Below are 18,556 nucleotides of genomic sequence, written 5' to 3' on the forward strand. Positions count from 1 at the left end.
TCGAAAAGCATTTAATACACGATCACCAGAAGATTCATTTCGCGTTGATAATAAAAATAGTAATCAATCACTGAGAATGCTGCTAAACTTAATCCATTATAATACGAAAATATCAATATCCTAAAACTGAACATTTCAACATTAACGATCACAGAAGTCGAATTCTCATTTTCTTTTGTCATTCCTTTCTACAATTACATAATCACGTGAGCTTATCTCAAATGTCAGACGCTCCGAAACCCGTTGAACAAAATCAACGAACGAGTCAACGTTACTCAGGAAAATCTGATATCTGATCCGTTGGACGGTGAATTATTAGCATTTAATCCCTTCAGTCGAGTCGCGAGCGAAACTGTCAGGGCTACTATGCCTACAGTTCGTCGGAAAGAAACAGGCGACGTTCATGGCCCTCTTGAGACCTCGCGTCAAGTTATGCCGGTAACGAGCATCGGATTGCCATTAGGATTTCGATACGAGACCAGATTAAATTCCGTTTCGTCCCGCGTGAACGATACACGGTGCCCTCAGAATTAATATAATTAATTATCCCGGTAAACGCGGTTCCGCGTCGGTCAAGCCGGCTCATCGAAATACGAGTTAACGCGCGCGCGAATGCTTTTAATTTTTGTGTTGCGCGCACCGGTCCCGACGCGACATCACCGTCCCGGGAACGAGCGCACCCCTGCGGTTGTGTTATATGTAAAAACATAATTGCGTCATTAACGACGTTCAACCGTTCCAAACATCCCGGAATTTCGTCATTTCCTAAATGCGTCCCGGCTCGAATGTGGGATTCAAATTGATCTCATTCCGCATGCAAACTAAATGCCTCGAAATCATTCTTCATTTATGATTTTCTACATGCACCATGAATTTTCTTTTTATTTCTGTTACACGAAACACGTCACTGCTCGCTTTCCCTCGAAGAACATTCTAAAACATTCTATTTCGCTTCATAATCCATTCTTTTATCATTAATCCTCTCGAAGCCACAGCTAGCCAAAGTTGTATACAAAACGCTTTGCTCTACACATTTCTCGTTTAAAAACATTTTATTCAACTCGTATCAAATTATCTCGTATCAATAATACACAAGTCCCAACACAACAGCATCAGGTTGACAAAAATAAATTAACATTCTCGCAACGTGCAATGCTCACCTTGATCAGCAGAAGCCCTCCGCGGATCCTGAGCCATAATGTTTGCCTTGGTGAGTCGTCTCTCAGGCAGGCCGCCCAGACTGCCCCTCGGTGTTCTGTCGATGATGTCGGGATCGATGTTACGTCGCGGGGGCCTCACCTCGTCTCCGTTGACCACCACCATTCCTCGTGGCGCGTCGTTCACGCTGATGCTTCCGCGCGGTGTTCTGCTGGCAACTGGTTCGTACGGCGTCAACGAGTTCCTTGGACCTTGGTTCAGATATTCCGACGCTATCGACTCGCGAGGACTTCTCTGCGGGCTGCGGTCCACTAGTTCCATATGAGTGATGCTGCCGCGAGGGCAGCGCGACGAGTTCGGCACAATGGAATGCCTGGGGCTCCTAGGCACCGGGTTCCCGTTCTCAGACATCAAAGACGTCCGAGAGCCGGCCATGCTGTTTCTGGGGCTGCGATTATAAGCCACGTCCGGCACCAGCGAGTTCCTAGGGCTTAGCCCGGCGTCGTGGACCGAATGCCGCGAACCGTACACCATATCCGATGTCAATCCAGTTCCTGGCACCAAGCTGTTCCGCGGACTACGACCGCCATTTCCCGGGTTCCTGTAATAATCCTCTGCAACCAGCGAGTTCCTCGAGCTTCTGTTCATGTTTAGGACGTATCTCGATCCGTCCCTCTCCGCCGGCATCCTTTGGTTCACGGTCTGAAAGGTCGAACGACGCGTCTCTGTGAATGATCGTGGCGGTTGGTGAAATCGTTCTGCCGGGGAAAAGTTTTGGTAATCACGCGGGTAGAAGTTCCCGGGGATTTGCCGCGGGAACTCGTTCCCCCGCGCCGGATGGTTGGGATGCATGCACGGAGGATTTCGCCGGCGCAAGTTGTATTGTATAAGGAATTCTTTTCCGTGGGATTAGGGGTCTTGTTTGGAGTTGGAAGGTCGAAAGGCGAGGTTTTGCGGTACCGTTGTGTTGCTTGGAACGATATGTTGGTGCGTTTGGAAGCTTGTTGGTGGAGATTATTTGGTAATAAGACGTGTGGTATGTGTTGTGAGATGATTTGGTATGAATTTGAAAAGGAAAGTAGAGGGCATGCGATCAACGCAGATGTTAAAAGGGATTATTTTGTTGATAAATATGTGAATTGAATAATTGAAAATATTATTTGGATTGGGTAGTGCGCATTAGTAGCGAACAAAATGTGATATGATAGTTGTGATTCGAGGATAATGTGATAGGAATTAACCTGATCGAATTCCGTTTCGTTGTTCAAAACAATATCCGTTATGAAGGTCTCCCGGGGAGATCTTTGCCGCTCCATTGTCCCTCGAGGACTTGTTTGCGGTAAATCGACAGGCCTGTCGGTAGCGACACTGGCCCGTCGTCCCCGTGGTCCCGTGATCGCCGCGGGTGTTCTACTGCGTCTGGACGATGTGCTGCGATGCAGAGGGGCATACTCTCATCCCTGAAACGAAATAAAAGGAACTCATTGTACAGTGCAGCCGTAGAACCTACTAATATTACAAAATATAGTCTTAACTCCTTGCTCTCGAGTGTCGACTCAAAATCGCCATTTACTCTGACATAATAAAATTGTCATTCGATATTGTAATTCAATATAAATTCCATATGCAACATCACTTCTTATGCACTCGAATTAGACGTAAGATATTAAACTACAATAACTCTGTCCACTGATTCGTGCGTTACATCCATTTAATGCAATCAGTACTGTAATCAATGTTTCATTAGACAATAATGAATATTCGTAACTTTTGTATGTAAAGCATTAAAACCTTCGTATTGCCTACAACTTAGGAAGCTCTTCTGATTTAGAGAGCTTTTCTATTTTCGTAATATTAACAGTGTACGAATCTACCAACAAGATTAGTCCTTCCATTAAGCGTTTATTAGAATCTTAACTATTAGAACCAAAACGACCTCATTGAATTCTACGAAATTTTACTTTCAGCTGAACTTCACATTGTCATAGTTATAACATCTGTATAAATTCCGCAATCTGCTAATTAAGGAATGAAGTTTCAAACAGTTACGATCGCGTCGTCCCACTCGAACGACAGGCACTAAGGGAAACGATAAACGATTAACGAGACGTCGCAGGGTTAGTTTCAAGCTAATCAGAGTCGTCTGATTTCGTTGTCGAACATTCTTCCATGACGGACATGCAAAGTGTCCATGGACACGAAATCCGATCCTCGGTGTACATCTGACCTAAGTGAGATAATTAACCGCACGGCACAGCTTTCTGTGAGACACAGAACATGTCAGATAGGTAATCATCATTTGTGCCTAGATTGACGCGCACCCGTTTCCATCAGTCATCCATTCGCCTTCCTTGTTAATAGTGGAATATGTGCTCCGTAGGATCTGCAGAATCAAGAAAGTGACCGAATTTGGTATTCGGACCGAGTTGGCATATTGCAGGGTTTCTGCTATCCAAACCTCTATTACTCGAATACCCTAGTATTCAGACTGTTATCCGAGAAGTCTTGGCAATAGATGCCTCTAATTGCAGATGTACATATATACGAGACAGCTCGATGTAGGATTAAAAGCTATTTTCTATAATACAAGTATTCAGATATAAGTATCGTTTCAATACGTTTAGCATTTTGTAAAATATAATGTAGTTTCTAACGTAGTTTCAGAGGCACGACACGCAAAGCCACTTAAGGAAAAGTGGGGATTCTTGAAAAGTAAACATCATGGATTAATAAATCGAGGAGAGGGTCAAGAGAACGGCTGTCGTAGTCGGAAGGCAAATCGATTATCAGTAAGTCACGTGTTGTTACTCGTTTTCGAGTAAGTATAGTTTTCGCTGTAACTGTTTAGTTATAATCACGATTAGTTTCTAAAACCTTCTACGTATTCAACCTACTTTATATTTTTATACTCAATCGTATCTCTACGTATTAAATAAAAAATGATTCGTTCGGAATATCCTGCGAATGTTAGAGTGTTCAACGACCCAACAGCGCCAATGCCTCCGACAAGATTCTGCAATGCACGAGAGTTATCGTGGCAATAAAAGATTCCAGACACGATGGAAATGCAAGCGAATTTACTGGATTCCGTGTAAATTCCTTTACAAGAACGTTAAATTTCTCGCAAATTTCCGGCGTTGACGAATGCCTCCGGCGAGACGCGAGCAGCAGCAGCTGAGCGGCAGCTACGTTTCCGGTTGTTCCGTTCCATTCAGAAGCAGCGCGGAGCGCGGCCTCGCCAGGTGATCATTCACCGGGTCACGGAAGAAGCGCGCGCGAGCGTGCGACCAGTGCTCGCGCCGTTTTGTCGAGAAATTGCATTCCGCCGTGACCATCGGGTCTTTATTAACTCGGCGCGACCGGCATTAAGATGCATAAAGCATCCGTGGACGGTCGTGATTAATGCCCGCTAACGATTCTGAAAAAGAACCGTCATATTACGTGAACGAAACGGAAATTGCGTGTCGCCGGTCGCTCAACCGGTCGTACCCTCTGCGCCGTGGCATAGACATCGATGACGTAAAAGGAGCAGAAAGTATATAGAACCTTGGCTCGCCTCGGTCGTGCACACGGCATTGGCGGACTATTGACAAAAGGAAATCAATTTGCTGCTCGGGAAATCTAGAACCGTACGCGGTCTACAAGAAACTTAGCGTAATCGGTAACACAGTAATTCCTAGTAGACATATCATGTTAAAGATGTCACATAACGGATAGGATGTTTCAAGGATAGGCTCTTGTATTAGAATAAAATTAGAAATTCGAGGAACGATATTGTCCAAATAATTGTATGATGGCAATTTATTCAAATTAATCGATAAGTAGTTTAGAATAAAGACAAAGGTAACTGAATTTGTAAAATATGCGAATTACGATCGAGAATGATCACCATGTGTTATTGTTTGAATGTACACATATAATTGTACTTATTAAAAGGAGCAAGTATTTAGCAGTTTAAGAGCCACTCTGCGAATGGTGTGTCGGCGATGAAAGTTTTCGTGCAGTTTCCGAGTCGTTCCTAGCCCGTCAACCGTAAAATTAAACGATATTCTCGAGTGATTCGAACGGCGCTAATTAAGCTAACGATTCACGGAAACGCGCATCGTAAAATAGTTTTCCGCCGCGAGGAACGAAGGTCCAACGGTTTTGCAGAGGTGTGCCGGCATGCACCTTGAGCGAAAGTTTCCCGGGATCTTAAATCAAAAGTTCCGGGTAGCCAAGCTGTTGCCCGAAGGGCGATATATAATATAACGTCACCTTGGCTGAACGTTGTTCACCGAAGAATTGTATTAATAAATAAATAGTTCGTGAAACGCTGGCGGGTGTCGTCAGGTTCCACGGTTCAGCCGGAGGCAGGAAAATGAGCAGCGTCGATGGAATTTCGAACCTCGGAACTTCACGGAAATTGCCCAATTGTGTTTAATAATATAATTCGACGCAAGAAAAATGAAATGCCGTGGGGAACTAGCTAACTGTGTTTAATAATTCAACTGGCAGGAAAAAGCTCGAAGACCAACGAAACTACATCGTTTCCCGATCGAATGTTATGAATTTTCATTCCTTAACTCTTTAACACCTTCAGGCTTCCTTTCTTTACATACGTTTCAACGGTAAATCAACGAAGGCAGCAAAAGAATACTTTTAGTTGCTTTTCATATAATATTGTTAATAACGTTGCCGACTACGAAAGTGATCGAATTATTGTTTAACAACTCCCTCTGCAAAGACATTTCACTGAAAATCCTATTTTCCGACTGACAATGACATTCTTGGTAATAAAATATTTCGCGGCCATTATAAATGGCGCTATCCGCAGCTTGACTCGATTATAATAAACGCATTACAGTCACACCGTTAAATTAACACTCACATAGGAAATGCATTCTTCAATTTATAATGTCATCATCCACCGAGAAATGAATTAGTTCAGCAACTATGTCCGTATGGAACGCGGAGTCGGGAATAATGGAAATTTAATCTAACGAAGATAATGACTGTACAACGATCGATACGGGGAATGTCGGTGGTACGTTCAGTTCAACGCGAAATGGAAGCAATCTAGTCGAAGACGATCGTCGGGAACGACGTTTTTTTCTTTACCAAAAGCACCTTCAACCCTTGCCATTTTTTTGGGATAGGAATTCAGTCCAAGGATAATCATTTTGTATCTGTGAAACTAGGGTGGTGGTCCATTTCGAGCATCAAACAGCTACCCTAATCAATCGAGCGGATCGAAACGTCCAGCTCGACGTCGAATTCTTCTCTCGCAGTTTGGTTACTATCCTAAACCAACTGCCGCCTACGCGTGCAGCGCTTTTTCCCTCGATTTTGATAGTAGACCGAACTGTTGACCTACATTTCCCGAATCCTCTGTTACTGTTTTCGCCGGAAGGATTCGATTACCCGTCGGAAGGGCGCAGGCTTTTTCCCTCGCGCTTCGAACCGACCTGCGGACGGTACAACGATGGCTTCTACCATCATTTTGTCCGAAATCCATTTGTTTCCATCCGTGGCGATTTGACGAGGACGTGGCAAGCTTAACGGGCAAGAATTGCGGCCAATTTCGGGAAATAGAGTGGTACACGGTACAACGCACCTACCCTGCGCAACGATTCTTCTCAATCTCTATTGCGTCGGGATTACACGCGAAGATGGATACCTTCTGGTCGGTTCCAGCCACTGCGGGCATACTACACGCACACTGTGTTTTCGTGAGAAGGGTCGCGTAATGTACAGTGATGAACGGGCAGTTGGGCAAGCCATTTTTATCTGCTGTTCATGGAACGATTTATTTTTATGGCTGTGGTAGTTATTTATCAACCATTATATATTATTATTATGTTTGTTACATGTAAACTTTGATACAGCTACTCCACGCAGGAATGTATCATATAACTTGGTCAAAGTTTGAATGTCCAAATAAATTCTATCACTGAATAACAAAGGAAAACATTTCCTCATTTGCTTGTGGCCTTTCAATCTCATGTAACAATGTGGTATTGTAATTTTCGTTTATGCAAACTTTGTTTTTACACTGAAGTATAAGTATTGAACATGTAACGATCTGTAGTTCTATATTTATAATAGATGGAAATGAAAGAATATTCGTGTCGCGGCAAGCTTTTTTTAACAAATCAGAAACGATGAGCGAGTAACGAATAGTAGGATTCTCAAAAGTGATCTACGAGGATTGTTGGAAAAATCGACAGGTCCTGTTATCGCGATTGTTGTCAACTCGACGGAAAATTTGCCATTCCAGGGAGCTCCAACGTTTGCCACGTGAAACGTCGGTTTCTCTTTTTCGGTCAGGACATTTGTGCTCAGTATACGTTGACAATGATGCGAGCCGTGATACAATCATTAGAACAGCATTAGCTATTTCAATGTATCAAGGATAAGCCTCGTAGTGCGGACCGAGGAAATTGCTCGTGGAACAGAACTCGAGAGACCTGAACGTATGTCCTGGAATCAGGATACGATGCCTACTTCTATCGGAAATTTATTCGGATCGCCTAGTGGAAATGAGGATTTTCTGATGGAATTCCAACTCCACTTCGGAAACTGCCGCTCACCGCCGATCGGATTTCGTTGTGTCGAGTAATTTGTTTCAAGGTCTGATCAGATATTTACCCCATAATAGCGATAGCGAATTTGCTGATCGCGGAATTTACAAATCCGTTTAGCAGGACCAAACAATGGAAATCGATATTCGATTCATTAAGATTTTATATGGATTACTGCTACAAAATATTCGATAATCTATATTTACACTTTGCCAAAAAATACAAGAGAATTAAAAAATTTGTGGCATTATTGACATTTCTTTAGGAATATATTTTTAAGACTTTAATAAGAAACTATAAGAGCAATTCAAATTTTTTGACAGAGTGGAATATCTTCAAAACAAATTGCCCATGTTATCCGAATGTCAATTCCAGATAGACATATCGGAACCTGCGTGATTCCACTCGAGGCGGACCTTTTGGTAAAAAAAAAAAATGATCGAAGTCTGTGACATTTTTATTCGCCCGTATTGTACGGCATGGTTCCAACGAGATAAGCGTGAAAACAAAAAACGAGCTGGAAGAATTGAAGCCAGAAAACGAAACGAGATTTCAGCGTTCGCATTCGAAAGGCTCTCTCATCGTTTAACGCTTATCTCTGTTTCCTTGTCGGCAGCGCCATTACTTTGTCGTTTCTTTTCGAACGTCAGTTCTTCGATGGATGTTTCATATGAAACGTCTGCCACCTTCCTCCCGAGCACGTTCCGTGAATCTGTTATCGTTAGAAGTATCCTTGAAGCATGAAAAGAGAACAGGATTCCTTTTTACATGAAAGTTCAACGTTTGTACGGTTACAGTCAGTTACATGGTTTCCAATGGTTAAATGATACAAGTAGAAAATCTCTATAAACGTTAGGTTAAATCTCTAAAAAGAAGAGAAAAATATTTCGCGCAAAAATGTAATACGTCTCCGAATAGTATAAAAATCGAGTCCTTCAAACACCGTGTACAGATCAATGATTATTCACAGTTCAATTTATCTCATTAACATAAATTCTTTTAATTTGATTTCTATTTCCGGTAAAAAAGCAACACCTCATAAAATAACGTTGATGATCTTCGAATCTCATAGAAAAAAGAAGCTTGAAAAGGAGTACTTTTTTCTTATTTCAACCGTTTCTCATAGGATTCTCGTTACTTATAAACATCGATGTTACGGGACAGAGTATACAGTTATAAATCCCCAAATGTCAAATCAATCTAATGTATTTAAATACAACGAACAAGATGGCGTGCAGTTGTTATCGGATATTTATACGGGAAAAAAGAGGATATTCGCAGATATCGTGGCAGGCGGCACGATCCAAGGGCATAGGCGATCGACCGATGCTTCAAGCGTTTCATCTCTTAAACGTCCGAATACCGTTCTCTCTGTTAAATGGCAGTTCGACCATGCCGAAAGCCGGGGTTCCATAGTGGAGTCACCGAAACGAATTCATTTGATTTTACGCCATCAGTTTTAATCTTCTGAGAGCTCCAGAGATGGTTATCGCGACGCAAATTCCGTTTATTTGACACAGTCGACGCTAGAATGCTGGATATAGTTTCGAATATAAACTGATCCGCATGAATCGGACAGAATCTTAATTTCCAGGATCATTCGTAACATTTTCAAAGCAATTCTTCAACCATCTTACGTAATTGTGCAGTTGTTAATCAGTTATTACGATCAGACGTTGCCATTACTCATTTAACCATACGAAACTCACAAATGACATTTGTACATATTTTTCTGAGTAACTTCGTGCACAAAGAAAATATTTATTAACACTAGAACTACTAGGCGGGTGAAAATGACCAATTCCTAATTCGTTCTTTTACAATTACTGTAAAGATACAGACACTTCTTTAAAAAATGATTAAAGTAGCTGATTTAGTAATACTTAAACTGAAATACAAGCCAATTGAAATCTTAATAAATTCACGCATATAGCTTTTATAAAGAAATTTTAAAAAGACAGTTGAAGTGCTCGGTAGTTCTAGTGGTAACGTGCATTATTAAAAGTATAATAATTCCGATAACTAATAATGCCATATAAAGACACTAGGAACTGTGTATTAAAGGCAACAAACATCCTCGCCATCCTACGAGAAAAATACGAATCGACCTTGAGCTCCCTTCCTCTCGAAAAGGAACGGTCTCCATCGAACCGAGTGTTTCTTACGGGCGCGGCACCCCTACGAGCGCCCTACAGACATAATCGAAATCTTGGCTTTATTAGAATCACCTTAGCCGACCTTGCTGAAATAAACTGCGACTTCTGAAGAAAATATCCGTGTACACCGTTCGTTCGGGCAAAAGAAAATTGGTTCGAATGAAGTGCAAACAGGGGGAATAGAAATTCTGTATCAGCTTTCTATTCTGGTTTTCATTACTGAGTTCCCGTTTAAGTAGACGAAATGCAGAAACTATCAGTAAAGTCGGACTGTGTCATTTATTCGTTCGAGTTTATTTTAAAGTGGTCACATTAACGGTAAAGTCATTAGTGAGCAATAGTTGAATACGTAATTGAATGTTGTAATATAACAGTTATACAAATAGTTAGTACATAGCATACAAAGTAGGCAAGTAGTATTTACTTAGCCGGAATGTTGTTCTCATAGAAAACAAACATTCACAGATTGCAATGCTCTGAGAAAAAAAATAGTGAATACAGCCCAGAGGATTTATGCTTGCGAGATGCACTGCGATAATCCGAGAAACATTGTTCTTGTACCGGTTCGCTAGACCGAGCTCGAAACGGTTTACAAATAATTCCGCGTTTCTCGCCCATTTCTGTCGCTGGACTGGCCGGAGAACATCATATAATCCATGCGGAATATTCATATGGAAATCGTTGTTGCGCGACGCTCACCGGTCAATGGAATAACTTCCAGCGTGAAATTCCGTGTTAAATTGTTGCCCGTTGTAAACTTAATCCGAGAGGTTTTAAAATTGACGAACGATAACACGCGGTATCCTGGAGTAAGCTTCCACGGAAATCTGCGAATCGTAAAGGTTCCATTTGAGGATTAGCCCGCAACTTGAAATGTCAGATGTTCCAATCGATACTTATAATTGGTTGATAATATTCACTGAGTCATATTGCACTTAAATTTTATATTGCTGATTTTACTAATAATACTCTGACTCTTCTCGAAATTCTGCTTTTATATGGATGGCTCGCAAATGTGCGGTTTACTCGAATTGAATCCTCACTTCGTATAAATATTGATGAGATCCGAAACTTCCGTCGAAATTTATCGAAGGTAACGTGTACGTTTTACTGTGACATTAAGGACACGGGTATAGGCTATAAAATTTATTTAAAGCTCGACGAACGGTTCTTATCGCCTTCTACATGATATAATAAATTGGAGGCGTCCCTTCGGTAGAATTGGAATGAGTGTGGATGGAATTGGGAAAGATAGGAAGTTTGGTAAGGTGTTAACAAAATACGATTATGTTAATATCTTGCCGACTAAACAAACAATATAATCCTATCAGCCGAAAGTTGTCTCGATCTCTTTACGCTACGAAGTTTCCATAATAATGTATTCGGGGCTGGAATTTCGGGAACGTGTTGCTAAGGGTGGAAACGCGCATTCCTCGGCACTTGGCCGCGATAGATAACGCGGAGATGCAGGGCGAAGTGCCTTGAGAGGAACAACACAACAAAATTAATAATAATTCGACACATATTTAGTTCACTGAAGAGACTCGTGAAATTACAATAATTTTTCTAACAAGTCAAAAACTGAAAATATTCTTCGGAGCGATTACTCTACTAACATTTTTGCATCTCATAGATTTAAAAAATTCGGTTTGTTTGATACGTCATTAAGAAAATTCAGTTTTAATTAATGGAGACAATAACAGTAAGACAAGAATAAGTATAAGAAGTAAAATGTTGATTCGTAAGATTTAATATCTAGTGTCTTTATTAGCCAATTCCCTCATTTTCCAGTAACGACAATAATAAAAGCATTCTCTTCGACGTAACAAATGGTACTGTATTATATCTGAACTGTTGGAATGGAAGCTATCGTTTGCTCCTTATTCGAAAACAATTACGCGGCGGATTCCATGGTGCAACCATTACACCGGAATGAATATCACGTTCGCCTTCTCGCAATGAATACCGTAGATCTCTCTCGATTGCTCGAGATTAGAAGGTATGTCTTCAATTAGTGTTTCTGTTACGCCGGGTAGAAATTTGCGAACTTTCAGATAATAAAAAATATTTTTATACTTTTGAAAAGCTTTACCTTGCTTCTTTAGAATTATGTTTTAATATCGAAACCTTAAATAATTCAATTTCCTTCCTTGAAATTATATCACGATTGTCGGAAGCTGTTACGTATCTCTAGAACTGACATACGAAGAAATATTCATATCCCTAATAAAAAGATGGAACCTGTTTAGACCGTAAAAGTAGTGAGGGATGAGACAACAGCATGCGAGGGATGATTCTGTATATAATATTTTGGGCACCGTACCAAAAGGGTCGACTCCTCGTAGTGAAAAATAAATTCAGCAGTTTCTTTATAGAACTATCGTTTCGAATATTGCTAAAAGAATTTTTCAAGTTTTCTTCTTTGAGAACTGAAAAAAGTATTATCTACTCAAACATTTGAATTACTCCTATGTAACTATTGATTCAATCACAAGTTACTTTTAATAATTTTTAGTACTTGATTGTAATTGACTGTATTGGAATTGTAGATCAGAAAAGTGATATTTAATATTTAATTTCATTTTCACCAGTTTTAAATATGTACCAGGAGCGAATAGGAGAATTATTTCCTTTTTGAGCCATACATTTCTATATTACCTAATATATAGCCAATTATGTAGACGGAACCGAGGCGAGGGGTATGCTCACATTTCCTGTTCGCAGCCAGCACCTATTAAGTGCAAATTACCCAGAAAGCGGAGTGGACGTACGAGAGGTGCGCGAGGTTACGTTGCACGAGAAGAATCTTCTCTTTGACGCGGATAAACATTTATTCCGGTAAGTAATTCGATTTTCTCGTAGCGGCATGCTTGCAAATCGGATTGCGAATTCGTCGTAACTAATAAATATTATAATACAGGACGACGCGTTACGTTGGTTCTATTAAGGTAGAAAATATATTGTTTGTCAGGCAAAGAGGAGATACTCACTGCGCAATTCAAAGTACAGAATCGTGTAACGTATGGACCGAACGTGCAAGGTGTAGCATTATTCATGTTACCAGCGAAAATAGGATAATATTTCATGTGAATGTAAACTAAACATTTTTCTAAAAGAGCTTTACACGAGATTTCTTGTCTGAAAGGAAAAGAAATGTGTTGGCTCCGGTAATTCGGAATACCGTTTCAGTGTTTGACTAATGATTGTTCTAATTTCGATATCGTTTGAAATTCACGACGATTACATTTATCGACATAATCTTCGTTAATTCTATACATACTCTCTTTAAAGCAACTTCAATTAATTTAGTTTTAAATCGATAGCTGGTAATAGCTAATGATAGTCAAATACTCAATAATCAGATATTTCAAAGTCCATTACGAATATATACGATTCCACGAGCTTAGACACTGATAAGTAACAAGAATAAACTGTCAACGCGGATAAACTATTAACACTTGCAACAAATTATGTTACAAATACGAAAGATAAGGGTTAACACATCGAATAGAATAACTCCTGATTCCTCTTTGATGCAGATTACATCCTCAGTTGCGTATTTGGATCGGTGATCCGGCGCCTCTCGTAAAATGAACGTTCATAGGCGGCCATTCTGGGAAGTGCCAACAGTTACACGCGCCCAATGGAACCACCCTTCTCGAAGCTCCAGCTGATGTTCCCATGAAAATGAGGCAATTCCTAAAACGCGGGCGCCATCGTTTCGCGATCGCGTTCGCCGCCTGTAAACGCGATACGTGACTGACACCGTACAACTACGTGTCCTACGATCGATATGGTGCAAACAGAAATAGACCTCGGTGCACTTATTTTATCCAGCCAGGTGGATGTGGAGGCAGATGCAATAAAACCGTTTCACCCGAAACGGTGTCGCCGCAGTAGTTAAACCGTTTCACGTGCCCGACGACGTGCTCGCCAGCCGCGAGCCAAAGCAAGCCGGCTATCATTTGGATTTAGATGAGTTCCTCAATGGAATCGACTTATGCTCGACTCTCCCTTGATTGTGCGGCACACTTCGTATTTAAAGTGTTCTTCGCGCCTTTCAACCTTTTACCGTCCTTTAACCACTTGCGTTAGCGACGAATTCAAATACAATAATTTTGTACAAAGTAAAAGATTTCAAAGCAACCTAGAATTTGTAATCTAATAAGCCTACCGACGTGTATAATATGTCGTTGGCAATTTTGAGACAAAAACAATCACGTGCGTAGCACCTCTTTCTAGCGCAAGTGGCTAATAGGCAGCCCTTAGCAAAGGTGGTTTCACGTTTTCCTGCTCATTTTATGTTTTCTTGCTATGTGAAATTTTAAAGTTAGCGTTGTAAAGGCATTCCTGCAAGACGGAAGAATCGAAACGACGCTAATCGGAAAATACGCGAATAAACTGAGACTAAGGTACTGCGAAACACGGTCGGGAAAGCAAATAAATGACACAGGTGATTTAGAAGAACGGGAGACGGTCGTGGGGCGTTCGCAGCAGAAATGGCCCTTAATGAGAAAGAAGCGAAGATTTCGTGACATTTAGATGGGAATTGTCTGGTTACTGGAGGAATCTCGATCGATAAAATGGAAAGCAATGTCAAGGAGTGGAAACTTGTACCTCCATTGACGGCACTATCAATGATAAAAAGATTGTATCAAGAAATTTGGTAAATGTAGAAAATATTTAGACAAAATAACATTTTTATCTATAATGACAATAATCATTATAGATCATCTCCCAAGGCTTCAGAAATAAATAATGAATAGGGGCGGGCAATGCGGTTTTTAATCTTAAAAGCTGCCTAGTCTAAGCAACACGTCGCGTCTGCTTTAGAATTGAAATACTAGCATACCAGCTAATAAATCAGCGGTGTATTTAGTCGAACCTAATTAGCACGGTAAAGGCACGTGTATTTGATATAATAAATATGTTTTCCGAGCAAAGTTGCGCGTCAGCTACGCGTGTAGAGGGGTCGAAACTTTCCGAATTAATAGGCACCACCACGCGCGGAAAACTAAAACTTACTGGATCGAGCGGGAACGAGTAGCTCGGAATTGCGCAAACTTTGATAGAACTCATACGGCTGAATTTCTGTCGGCATAGCCTCGCGGCCATCGTTTGTTTAGGAACGCCGGAAAACGAATATTTCTGAAAGACGCTTCCGTGACACGCTCGAAGAAGCAAACCCGGCGCAAAATCACCGAAACCTTTTGAAGTGTTTCCTTGCGGTTCGGGGGGAAAACGTTCGCCGTTCACGCTGTGGATTCCGGGTAACCATGACCAAGGTTTTCCGTTTTTGAACGAAACGGAAAAATGTATGAATTGATCCCCTTAAATAAATACATGATAACGCGAACCGACGTAGGAGTAAAAAAAGGGATGTAGTTTTTGTCAAGAGCCTAATTAATTTACCTCGGATAAATTGCTTGGACTCGCCAGTCTGATTCCAAGGAGAATGTTGGTAAAGTCAAAGTAAGCGATCGATCGCTTCACACAATATGTCTCTTCCGTGAACGATTTCAACCTTTAAAAGCTGACACGGCTGAAATTCTACCTCGGGCAAATTTAGTTTTCGTTCGTTAATGAAATTCGTCACTCATTAATTAAAGAATTTTCGAATTTACGGAAGCATAGAGCTCGGAATTATACAGCTCAATTACAGTTCATTACAAACGAAAACCCTACGATCGGTGCCAACAAATTTCAAGAGCATACTCACGAGGAACAAAATACACGTGGCCGATGAAAAATGTTTCGTTGCCGGTACCAATCGCGAGCGGAATTTTATTTACACCATCTGGACGCGTGTTTTCCACATATCAGCCAATAAAATGTAATTATTCTTTCCATATCGAATATCCCGTCCTTTTAATCCCGAGCTCGAATGAAAAATGTTCCGCCTTTAATCACGAATCAATTACTTTGTGTGTAATGGACGTACCTGTGTACACGTGTTCCCGTCGGTCTCGTTCTCGAATTCCATTAATATTTGCCGGAAATTTTTCGCTCTTTCACCCCGCTAAATGAAATTTTTAATTATGGTCGGCAGCTGAATCGCAGAAATTACCCGGCCTGCGTTTAATACTGACCGCAGTTCGCGAAATTCTACGCGTGACTATAGATTGACCGCTTTAAACGTTCGCCGAATATTTACGGTCTTGACCCACTTGCGACCCGGGTAAGTCTTTCCCTCAACCATAGAAATTTGAACTACAGAGCGGCTCGGACAACGGAAATTAACACAATTGGGGCAAGGCTTTCGCGAGAGCGCGTGCTAAGAACAGGGTCAACGGCCAAGCAACCCCTTTGTTTACAAACATCTTTAAAAAAAGAAAGAAGAAAGGGACGAGCCGACGTGAGCATAATTACACGGCCGCGGGTTTATCCTTTTTACGCATCCTCTTCGCGGAACCGTCGAAAAGGGGCGTACGGATCGCAACGGAGAACTCTAGCGCCTCACCACCCTTCTGGGGCTGCTCGACGAGACCGCTTCAATTATTTAACTCTTTCTATTTCCGTTCCATGTCAATAACATCCTCGCGGAAAGTCAACAGTATCCACCGCGGTAACTGTCATCGATTTCGAGATGAACATTCAACTTCGAACACGTGAAAATGTTTCGTTTCCATTTGGAATCAACCCTTTGTGCTTAGTGTTCTCCTAAAATGTGAAAAAAATTGAACACCACAAATGCATACTGAAAGAATTTAAAATGATGTAGAACTACGTTACTGATCTCGAATGTGTTAAACAGATTAGTACTTTCTTGATTTTATTACAGTGGGGGACATTGATTGTGAAACACTGTTATATATTCACATAATAAGATTGAACATTTGTTATAACAATGTCCAAGTGTGTACACTTCTAAACACTGTACGAATTATGAACTTCAAAATATGGTTACTATTATATTCAATTAATGTCTGGTTTTTAAAAGTTTCTTGATTGAATTTATTATATAGAATCGATGCAATATTTCTTGGAGAAGGTTCTTCACTGAACATCTGATTTTTGGAGACGATTTATTCGACCTCGTATACGTAGAATTTGAATTTTCAAATAAGCTAACGCAGACACAGATGTCGTATAAAAACTTCTGCAAGCACCATCTGCTTGACCAACGATTTGTAGTATTAAAGTATTTCAATAAATGCAACGTGTACATTTTATACAACGATATGAATTTCAAATTTTGAAATATGTCACAGAAAAAAACGCATTGATTTCTTGAGGGTGTTATTGCTTTAAGTAACAACACGTACGAAATTCATTTAATCTTCTTTCAAAAAATCCGAATTCACGATCATCACCAATACGCTACGCTGCCAATGAATGTGCTAACGCTGACCACCACGTCAATCAAACACGAATGACACCATTCTTCAACCAGCCGTCAAAGTCCATTTTCCCGGTAAAATATTCAATGAACAAACTCAAAAAAATCTCAAAAATATAAGAACACCAATCTCCCTATAAAAAAACCAAAATTCGCAATTTCCGTGTCACCAAACGAATTCTTTTCATCCCACAAAACGTCTATCTTCGATTCCTCGGTTGAAATCATTCGACGTTACAAAAATCAACCCCCACAAACAATAACTCGTTTATCCTCCAACACTCGCGAAACAAACCATTCTCCATTCCAAAACACGGATCCATGTTCATAAGATTCGATCGACAATGTTCCCTGCTTTCTCCTGATTAGTACAGTAGCCATTTTAGATTCGCAGTTCCCCGGAAGTCGGCGGCCCGGGTGCATAAAGAAACGGGGAATAAGAAAGTGGATGATTTCGAGTCGACTTACCACCGCAGTGTCCACAATCGAATACGATCGCGAGGTTTCCCGCCTTTCCGTCGGTATCATGTGTGAAGAGGGTGGTCGCGTTTATGCGATCGACTGCGAACGATCCACGCGTCCTCCTGCTTGCTACCCTTATGCGTGTCTGGAACCGGAGCCGGTGGTCGAGATGCGACCAGGATGAAGTCGCGACACGATCTGCGGACGATTCGATTTCGATCAGCGATTATAAACGGTGGCTGGCTGTTGTGACCGTGACTAGATTTCCGAGTGCTCTGTCTCGCTCGTGGCGCGAGCGGTCGGAGCTGCGGCTCGAGGCTGACTGAACGCGCCCCCGCCGTTCGGGACTGAGGATGCCGTGTCGCGCAGACTGGAGACGCTCTCTCTCACTGATACGCCCGTGATTGTGGCCTTGATCGACATTAGGCGTGATTCGCCGACGATCACCGGGAAACCTTGTCAAGCGTACCAGCAACTGTCCCTGGAACCCCCCTTTCACATTTTCCAGGTTCGGGCCCCACTTCCAGTTAATATTCCTGCGAATTGCTGTCCAAGGTTCCCGAGTGGGGAACGTTTATCCTGCCGGGAAAATGTTTCACAGAAGCTCCCAATGAAATAAATAGAAAATCTCAATCCCGAGCTTGCAACTCCGAAGGTTGTGGGATGTTAGCGCTTTTTAGATTGAATTTGGTTTCGATTAATTCTCCGGCTAGGGATGTTGGATTGGATTTGTTTTCGGAGTTGTTTTATTATTTGCGAATACTCACTATGGAATAACTGTAATGTATTATAATATAATAGAATGAATGTTAAATAGAGAACTGGATTATTTGCTTTTTCGATAGGTACATTTTAGTAGAATAAATTGGTTTGGGTAG

At 41.3% G+C, this 18,556-nt stretch overlaps 1 protein-coding gene across 1 annotated transcript in view; it reads right to left on the reverse strand.

The window, feature by feature from the left end:
- The window catches only part of LOC116427033 (uncharacterized), a 50,459-nt gene extending 32,472 nt beyond the window's left edge, over positions 1–17,987 (reverse strand). The window contains exons 1-3 of the mRNA XM_031976880.2: positions 17,685–17,987; positions 2,400–2,618; positions 1,161–1,860 (exon numbers count right to left, since the gene is read on the reverse strand). Of these exons, the coding sequence (XP_031832740.1) occupies positions 1,161–1,860; positions 2,400–2,474 (775 nt within the window). The 5' untranslated portion in view covers positions 2,475–2,618; positions 17,685–17,987. The remainder of the gene's footprint in view (positions 1–1,160; positions 1,861–2,399; positions 2,619–17,684) is intronic.
- Positions 17,988–18,556: the final 569 nt, after the last annotated feature.

This window comes from Nomia melanderi, chromosome 6 (assembly GCF_051020985.1).
Source record: "Nomia melanderi isolate GNS246 chromosome 6, iyNomMela1, whole genome shotgun sequence".
Taxonomy (NCBI): domain Eukaryota; kingdom Metazoa; phylum Arthropoda; class Insecta; order Hymenoptera; family Halictidae; genus Nomia; species Nomia melanderi.